The sequence below is a fragment of the Macaca mulatta genome, chromosome X (genome assembly GCF_049350105.2).
Source record: "Macaca mulatta isolate MMU2019108-1 chromosome X, T2T-MMU8v2.0, whole genome shotgun sequence".
Taxonomy (NCBI): Eukaryota; Metazoa; Chordata; class Mammalia; order Primates; family Cercopithecidae; genus Macaca; species Macaca mulatta.
Genome location: NC_133426.1, coordinates 50,176,213 through 50,185,338, shown reverse-complemented (window position 1 = coordinate 50,185,338; position 9,126 = coordinate 50,176,213). Strand labels below are relative to the sequence as shown.

Here is a 9,126-nt window from a genome sequence, read left to right as displayed (position 1 = left end):
AAACTGAAAGCAAGGCTACATTTGGATTAAAATCCTGATCCCCAACTTTTCATCATCTAGGAAGAAGCAAAGAAAGCAAAATACCTGAGATTGAGACCAAAGGGTATTAGCCTACACTGCCAGCTGCCCAGCTCTGAACAGAGAGGCCTGTCTGTCAGGTAAGGAGCTTTCTCCTTGGACTGGGCACCTCCTTCTGTAGCACCATCCATCAGTTCACAGTTAGCTCAATTCCTCTTCCCATGAGGAGAAGGCTTCTAAACAGAGGAGGGAATTGGGTAACCTAGGCCCTGGGGCCCAGCCTTGACTAGGAAGAAGAAAAGAATTATTCAGCTGTGCATGGGATTCCTGAACAATAAGAGGGGAGATGAGCCATTTTAACAATAACTATTAATTTTTTATTAAATTTGTAGTCAAATATGACAATATTTTTTTCTTTCATAAAAACAAACAACATAAATATTTATAACATTATCAGTTTGGGAAAAGACAAAGAGGAAAAATGAATAAAAGCAATCAAAAGACAAATTCAAACACAGAATAAATATACCCTATTAACATGCATGCCTAGTCCTGTGGCTGCTGCTAGAGTACCACGCCCTTGGCCTCACAATCAGCAGTTCAAAATCTCCTCCAGCTTCAACACATCCAAGGCGGGGATTTTGGCGACTTCAAAGAAGACCCTGCAAAAGGAAGAGGGGTCTCCTCAGTATAGAATAGGGCAAATACAATCAGGCTCCATGGAACAAGTGGGACATATGACCCTTAGTTCCCTATCTTGCTTTAACCCTAGAGTAGAAAGGAAGGTGAAAAGTGCCTGAATCTTTTTCTCCTAAGTGAGGCTAGTCTGGGTCTAGTATTTTAAAGCTTCCCCATAAATGAACACAAACCCAACCTCATCCGGGGCTTGGTACTTACGGGTGAGAATACTTGTAATACACAGCCTTGAGACTATCGTAAGAACTGAAAGTCAGCAGTTTGTTCAGCCGTCTGACCAAGGGGTGAAGCTCAGAGATACTGTAGCCACTGTAATACTCCAGGAAGGGAACCTGGAAGAAGCAGCATGAATAGTGATTTCTACTATAGGAAGCACAATCCTCCCTCCATCTCTGCTATCCCAAGTCTAAGCTTCCCACACATGGTTTAAACAGAGATGACATTCAAAACATTTCAAAGACTCACATAGTATGGATGCTGATCAATAATTATACTATGCTTTACAGAAGAATAGGTTCCAGCCACAAACTACTGAGATGGCTATATCCATACGTACCATTTAGATATTAGCTCTTGGCCAGGTGTGGTAGGGATCATGCCTGTAATCTCAGCACATTAGAAGCCCGAGGCAGGAGGACTGCTTGAGCCCAGGAATTCAAGACCAGCCTGGGCAACACAGCAAGACTCTATCTCTATAAAAAAATTAAAAAATTATCTGGGCATGGTGGTGTGGACCTGTAGTCCCAGCTATTGGGAGGCTGAGGCAGGAGGATCACTCGAGCCCAGGAGTTCGAGGCTGCAGTGAGCTATGATCGCACCACTGCACTCCAGCCTGGGTAACAGAGCAAGACCCTATCTCTTAACAACAACAACAAAAAAGATATTAGCCCTGGTCACAGATGTTCATGTAAGCAGAAATCCACCAGTCCTAAGGAATAGGACTGATTTTGTAATTTACTCACTCTCAGGTCCAGAGCTAATGGCCAGGTAAACCCTAGAACAAAGTTTAGGTGCCAACTCAACTGCCAACGTGAACTTAAGGCTGATCCTCCTCTCCGACTGTAACAGCTATCATGGCACAGGTTCATTTTCTCACTCAGCTAAGAATGCCTATTATGTGACAGAAGCGGTATAGCAGTGTTTAAGGGCAGAGGTCCTGGAGGCAAAATGCTTCAGGTCAAATTTCAGTTCCCCTAACAGCTTGGCCTGGAGCCAGTTAATTAACCTCTTGGGGCCTCAGTTTCCCAATCTGCCAAATGGGGATTATTACAGTAATTCCATCATAGGGTTAAATATGTGTGTGTGTGTGTGTGTGTGTGTGTGTGTGTGTGTGTGTGTATGTGTGTTTATCATACATAGAACAGAGTCTGGCATATAGTAAGTGCCCAAACAATGCTAACTAGGATTACCAAGCCCTATACGTAGGATCCTGGGAACACAAAAATGAACAAGGGACCTGCCCTTGAGGAGTTTGTAGTCTAGTAAAGGAGACAGATGTGCAAACAGAGTTAAAAATGTGGTAAGTGCTAGAATGGAAGTGAGCATAGAACACTGGAGGAACACAGCAGCAGGACCCACAAACTCTGTGGGGAGAGTCACAGAAAGCTTCACAGAGGAGAGCATGTCCACAATGGTTGGTGAAGTGGGGAGCTCAACAGACAGAGAAAGGAAGAGGATTTGGTGGTTTCCTCAAAATGTCTTATTTTCCTTGAACTCCTCTTTTTCAAGTATCTTACCTGGAAGCCCAAATAGCTTACCTGGAAGTGAGGGTGGGAGCTAAGAAGCCCACGAATTTGGATCCCTTTATCTTTCACATGGTACCTGAGACACTTCTGCAGGAAACCCAGGACTCCCCCAAATACTGTTTGGAAACTACCACCACCACAGGCAAAGGGCGGTCATTGGCGTGCTGAGTAGGGGAGTAACACAAGGGGGTAATGGAGTAGACTGGATGTGTTAAATAAGATTAAAAGGCCCCAGTGCCACTGTGTCAGTTCAGACTCTCAAATGCTTCACCTTGACTATGTTATAATAGCCTGCTCACTGGTGTTCTCTCTCATCTACTCTACCTTCTATTTTGCTACACCACTACTGTTTCTAAAACACACAAACAGGAGCAGGTCAACCTCCCTGCCTAAAAAACCTTCAATGCCTTAGTGTAGCCTTCAAGGCCTTTCTTTCACAATCGGACCATGATCTACCATTCTGGTCTCATCTGTCACTATTAACATCATTAGCACCTCTCTTTTTACAATACTCTCTGCTGTATCCACAGGGGATGTCTTATTCTGCCCTAAACACAACATACTCCCTCCTCAATGCCTTCGTGTCTTTTTAATTATTGCTCCCTCTACCTAGAATGTCTCCTCTCACAAGTTCCTACACACCTTTCAAGACCCAGCTCAAAAGTCACCTCTTCTGTGAAGCCTTCCTTATCTATAGGAGAGGCAGTATACTAACATAGAGGATTGTGGAGTCAGACTACACGAGTTCATATTCAGGATGACATTTAGCTGATAAGCCCTGGTTTAGTCACCAAGTGTGAAAACACTGAAATATTTCTATCTTAGTTGGCACACAGTTTGCTGCCCTGGACCCATCAGCTGTCCCCCTCTTGGCCCACTGGATTTCCATGGGATCCAAGGGTCAAAGCTTGGTTCAGCATGGGGCCTCCAGGCCCTTAGCTCCAGAGCTGTGGCCATGCCCATTCTGATTACACAGTTGGTTTAGATTGTGAACACCACTCCTAGTTTCCAAAGCCTAGCTCCACCTCTCATCAGCTGTGTAAACATGGGAGTTATTTCTTATCTGCAAAACAGGGATAACAGTACTATCGTGTGGGGTTATTATGGAGATTAAATGAGTTAATATGCAAAGTGCTTAGATCACTGTCTAAGCACTCAATAAATGCCAGTCATAATTATTATTTATTCTTTTTCATCATCACTATCATCTATTGAATACTTTCTCTGTTTCAAGAAATTTTAATATGGCTTGTCCAAGTTCACATAAGTACTTTATGTGGTTCTTTCTCAGCACACAGAGGTTCTTCCCTCAGTGGCTCCAGGATTTTTAGGTAGGAGGAGCTCAGAAGTGGTTGAGCAGAGGGGCTGCATTTGTGAGCATACTCCTGCTACTTGGATTACATATTATACATATCATCAGTAAGAATGCAAAATTCACTAAAGTTGATTTTACCCCCAACTTTTCATACAATTGAGAAAGCATCAAATATGAGTTTTATTTGTATTGGAGCAGGAGGCTTTGTGAGGGCCTTCTTCACAGAAGAACACTATAGTCATGCCCAAGTGCCACTTTTATAGACACAGACGGTTGCTTTCACTACTCTTCTCTGGCTCAGTGCTTTTCAAACCCTGTTCCAACAAGCTCCCTCAGGGGCCAGCCTTGCTGAGGGGATTGCAAGAGACAAGAGGGGAACAGGGCTGGGGATAAGAAGTAGGATCACACTACTCCCTATGACAACCAGAATACCTTCACAGTAATCTGGTGTGTAATATTTGGCTTTCAGGTGAGCTTTCTTTGGAACAAAGGGTACTTTGATTATGAAAAATGACATAATTCAAAACTATTGCTATAGAAGCCCTTGTCCGGTTGTCCAGGTGTTAGAGTTCATAATTGTGAGTATGTGTCAGTTTTGTCCCCAAGAGTTTCCCATGGCCCTAATTTACACCTTCCCCCGAGCTGACCTTGTGCTTTTTAAATCTCTGCCCCCACACCCCTATCTTGCAAGCGTTTACCCAGTATCCGAGCTTCTTCATGTAGAGGGCCAGTAGTAAGGAGGCAGCAGCTAGCTTGGAAGCCTTCTCCTGGACATAGTTGTATTCCTGCAGGGTCATCTCACAGATGTAGCGGGACAAGGTCAGTGTCTTCATGTTGGTGTGGATACACTAAAGGCAATGAGAAGACTGGCTCAGAAATCAATTTAGAAAGCCGGTACCAAGCAGAGGACTCCCTCTCCAGTTACATCATCCCGAGCCTCAGTGGCCCTCTGTTTGAGTAATGTGCCTTTCTCCTGCAACCATAATTCACCTCATTTTCCCTACCCACAAAAACAGACTTTTAGGGGGCATTCTGAAACAGTCAGTGGGATTTGCCACCTTTAGGATTTTAATCAAATTATCAACTGTATGTATGGTACTGGCCTACATCCCCCCTTGCTATATGGGTCATTCTTTAAAGAGCCAAAGTTCCTCCCACCGTGACTGTGTTCCCGGTCCTCCCTATAAGGTGTTCCATACTTCAAAACAACATTTTCCCTTTTCTTGTTTAAACTTATTTTTTTTTAATTACAACCTATCACACACACAAAGAGAAAAGTACATTGTACACATTTGCACAATACAATGAATTATAAAGTGACCTCCCTTGTAACCAATACTCAGGCAAAGAACGAGAATATTGCCAGTGTCCCCCCACAAAGCTTTCCACGTGTCCCCCCCACCGATCAAAGAAACGTTTCCCCTCCCCAACTCCGGCCTCACCTCAAAACCTTATAGACACACTGTGGAAATCTGCAACTCACCCCCGCCCACCTCCCATTGTTTCACAAAGATTGCCAAGCTTTAACCTAGGAGGTTGGATGGAAGGAGAATGCTCCCTGCTGCCTGTTGTCCCTTTCCCCTTTCCTACCACTAAGGCAGCTACTCTGGGTGTAAAGGAGACTAACTCAGCAGTGGGAGAATGAAGATGTGTCTCTTCTCTCTTACCCTAGCATATCTTCGCAGAAAATGATAGGCGACCGGAATGTTAATGTCAAATTTGAGGACATTCAGGATGTCGATTTCCACGTTGAGCATCTCATATCGCTGATAATTATCATCACAGATGTACACAAAGTCATCCACACAAGGTGGGTGGTGCTCCTATGGGTGGAGAGGAGAGGAGGTGACAACCAGGCAGACAGCCCCATCCTTTCTGCTTAGAGGTAAAAGCCAGCGGGAAGAAGGGTGAAGGATTTCCTGGCATAAATCTTCAGGGTAGCTCTGAGACTCAGCTTCTGGTTGATGTGAGTGGCTCATCAGAAAAAGTAAACCAAAGAAAGGACAGAAGAGGCCTGCCCCAAAACTGTACCACCACCACCAGACAGAGGATAGGACCTCCTGGGGGTGGATTCTTACAGTGCCAGAAGCAACATAATGGGGCACAGGATCTAGGAGTAGCAATCTGCCCTCTGAGAACCACGAATGGGAAACCTAAGGCCTGCTCTGGAGGGAGGAACAGAAGGAAGCCACAGAAAGGGGAGCTAGAGATAGAAAATAAGCCTGTATTTTGTGTCCTAGGGTAAGGAATGAGTAAGGATGTTTGAAGAGGGCAATACAAGGTATCCGGCAGTGAGAGAGGGGGAGAGGCAGACAGGCACAGAGGAAACATAAGCAGAAACAAAGGTCTGCAGTGGGCAGAGTGTGCGGAGGTGCCCAGAGGTCAGACAAGGGAGGGCCAGGCCAGGCTGAGGGTAAGAAGAACCTCTGTCCCAGGAGGTTCTTCCAGTGCTCTGCCCTCTGGAGGTCAAACATTGGTTTGGAGAAACAATGAGGACACAGGAAGGCCCCTAATTCTTCTCCCTACCTGCAGCTTACTGCCTACCACAGCCTTCTTCCCCCACCTTTTCCCTATTTTTGGATCACAGACAGGACCAACCCTTTGGTTTGGCAGACAAAGAAACCTAGGCTCAGAGAAAAGTGATGTGCTCAGGTTCACACAGCAAGCTAGTGGCAACACCAGGGCAAGAACCTCTCTCTTCCACTGCTCTGTGCAACAGCTACTGTCTCCTTTCTCTCCTCATGCCATCTCCACACCTCCCCTAAACAAAAGGCTTTCTGTACTTCTTAATCCTGTGAGAGGAAGACACCCCTCCTCCATAGGACTTGGTAGGGGCGCTCTGTCCTAGCCAACAGAGGAGGGGTGCTCCAACTCCCAGGATTTGCTAAGAAGTGCCCACCACTCCCTCCCTCCCTCTCTTTCACTTCCACCCTCCCTTCCCCTTTCTGTCAGCCAGGGACCACCCGCAGTGTTCTTAACACCACTGAAGCTAAGGCACAGCACAGCTCTCCAAGACACAGAGAGAGCCAGCCAGGGAGAAAGCAGGAAACAAAGGGAGGGAACAAGGGAGGTAAGGAAAGAGGAGGGGAGGTGGGCACAGGGTGGGGAGGGAGGGGCAAGAACTGAGTGAGAAAAGCCACCGAGAAAGAGAAAAAGAAAAAGAAAAAGATTGAGTAACTGAGGAAAGAAAAGATCAGTTGAGGAAAGATGGAAGAAAGGAGGAAGGAAAGAGGGAAGGTAGGAAGGAGGGAGGGAAGAAGGAAGTAGAGAGGGAGAACAAAGGGAAAATGGAGTAAAGGAAGGAGAAAAAAAGAAGGGAGGGAAAAAAGGAGGGAAGAAGGGAGGGAAGAAGGAAAAGAAAGGAAGGGAGAGACTGAGGAACAAGGGAGGAGGGGAAGGAGGGAGGGAAAGAAGGAGAAAGCAGGGAGAGAATAAAGGAGGGAGTGAAGGAGGGAAAAAGGAGGGAGAAAGGGAGGGCAGGAGGAAGAAGAAAGGAAGGGAGGCAAGAAAGCAGGGAGGGAGGGAGGGAGGAAGGGTAGAAGGAAAAAGAGAGGGAGGGAGGGAAGGAGAAAGGAGGGAGGGTAGGAAGAAAAGGGGAGGGAATGAGGAAAGGAGGAAGGAGGGAGAGAGGTAGGATAGAAGGAAGGAGGAACAGAGGGAGGGAAGTGGAAAACAGGGAGGAAGGGAGGGGAGGAGGAGGGAGGGAGAAGAGGAGGAGGAGGGAGGGAGGAGGAGGAGGAAGGAGGGAGGGGAGGAGGAGGAAGAAGGGAGGGAGAAGGGGAGGAGAAGGGGAGGAGAAGGGAAGGGAGGGAGAAGGGAGGAGGAAGGAGAAGAGGAGGAAGAGGGAGGAGGGAGGAGGGAAGGAGGGAGAGGAGGAGGAGGGAGGAGGAAGGAGGGAGGGAGAAGAGGAGGAGGAGGAAGGAGGGAGGGAGAAGAGGAGGAGGAGGAAGGAGGGAGGGAGAAGAGGAGGAGGAGGAAGGAAGGAGGGAGGAAGAAGAGGAGGAGGAGTAAGGAGGGAGGGAGGGAGGAAAGTAGGAGGAAGGAGGGAGGAAAGGAGGAGGAAGGAGGGAGGAAGGGAGGAAAGGAGGGAGAGAAAAAGGAAGGAGGGAGAGAGGGAAGGAGAAAAGAGGGAAGGAGAAAAGAGGGAAGGAGAAAAGAGGGAAGGAAGGAGGGTAAGAGGAAGGAGGGTAAGAGGAAGGAGGAATGGAGGTTGGGAAGAAGAAAAGAGGAACAGAAGGAAGGAGGGTATAGGAAAGAGGGTGGAAGAAAGGAGGGAGGGAGAGGAGGAGGAAGGAGGGAAGAAGGGAGGAGGGACTGAGGGAGGGTAGGAGGAAGAAGGGACAGAGGGAGACAAAGAGAAAGGAGGGAGGGAAGGAAGGAAAGAGGGTGGAAGGGAGGGTAGGAGGAATGAGGGAGAAAGAAAGGGAAGGAGAAAGAAGCGGGGGGAGAGGGTAGGAGGAAGGATGGAGGGAGGGAGGGATAAAGAAAGGAAGAGAAGGAAGAAGAAAGGAGGGAGGACAGGAAGGAGGAAGGGAGAAAAAGAGAAAGAAGGGAGGGAGGGAGGAAGGGATGGAGGGAAAGGGGGGTGCAGAAGGAAAGAGGGTAGGAGGAAGGAAGGATAGGATGAAGAAGGAGAATGGGAGGAAAAGAGTAGGGAGGGGAAGAGGAGGGAGGAAGAGAGGGTAGGAGAAATTAGGGACTAAAGGAGTGTAGGAGGAAGGAGGGGAGGAAGGAAGGGAGGAGGAAGGAGGGAGGGCCGAAGGAAGGGTAGACAGGAGGATGGTGGGAGAGAGGGTAGGAGGAAGGAAGGAGAAAAAGGGTAGGAGGAAGGAGAGAAAGAAGGAACAAAGGAAGGAGAAAAGGAGGGAAGGAAGGAGAAGGGGAGGAAGGAAGGAGTAAGGGAAGGAAGGAGGAAAAAAGGAAGGAGGAAAGGAGGGTATGAAGAAGGAGAGTAGAAGAAAGTAGGAGGAAGGTGGGAGGGAAGATGTGTGGGAGGAAAAAGGGAGGAAGAAAGGGAAGGAGAAAAAAGGGAGGGAGGGAAGGAGGAAACGGAGAAGGGAAGGAGGAAAAGGAGAAAGGAAGAAGGGAGAGAAGGAAGGTAGAAAAAGGGAGGGGGAAGGAGGAAGGAGGGTGCAGAGGGAGGGTAGGAGGAAGGAGGGACAAAGGGAGAGTAGGAGGAAGAAGGGAGATAAGCAAGGAGGGAGGGAGGGAAGGAGAAAGGGAAGGAAGGATGGAGGAAGAAGGGAGAAAGAAAGGGTAGGAGGAAGAAAGAAGGGAGGGAGGGAAGAAGAAATGAGGGAGGAAGGGTAGGAGGAATGAGGGACAGAGAGAGAAAGAGGAAGGAGAGAAAGA

The 9,126-nt window shown here is 47.6% G+C and overlaps 1 protein-coding gene across 2 annotated transcripts in view; it reads right to left on the bottom strand.

Moving 5' to 3' along the window:
• Window positions 1-372: 372 nt before the first annotated feature.
• The window catches only part of CCNB3 (cyclin B3), an 88,045-nt gene continuing 79,291 nt past the window's right edge, over window positions 373-9,126 (bottom strand). For both annotated transcript variants that reach the window (XM_015127414.3, XM_015127417.3), the window contains exons 10-13: window positions 5,442-5,597; window positions 4,473-4,622; window positions 916-1,046; window positions 373-680 (exon numbers count right to left, since the gene is read on the bottom strand). In XM_015127414.3, coding sequence (XP_014982900.3) covers window positions 611-680; window positions 916-1,046; window positions 4,473-4,622; window positions 5,442-5,597 — 507 coding nt within the window. In that variant the 3' untranslated portion in view covers window positions 373-610. The remainder of the gene's footprint in view (window positions 681-915; window positions 1,047-4,472; window positions 4,623-5,441; window positions 5,598-9,126) is intronic.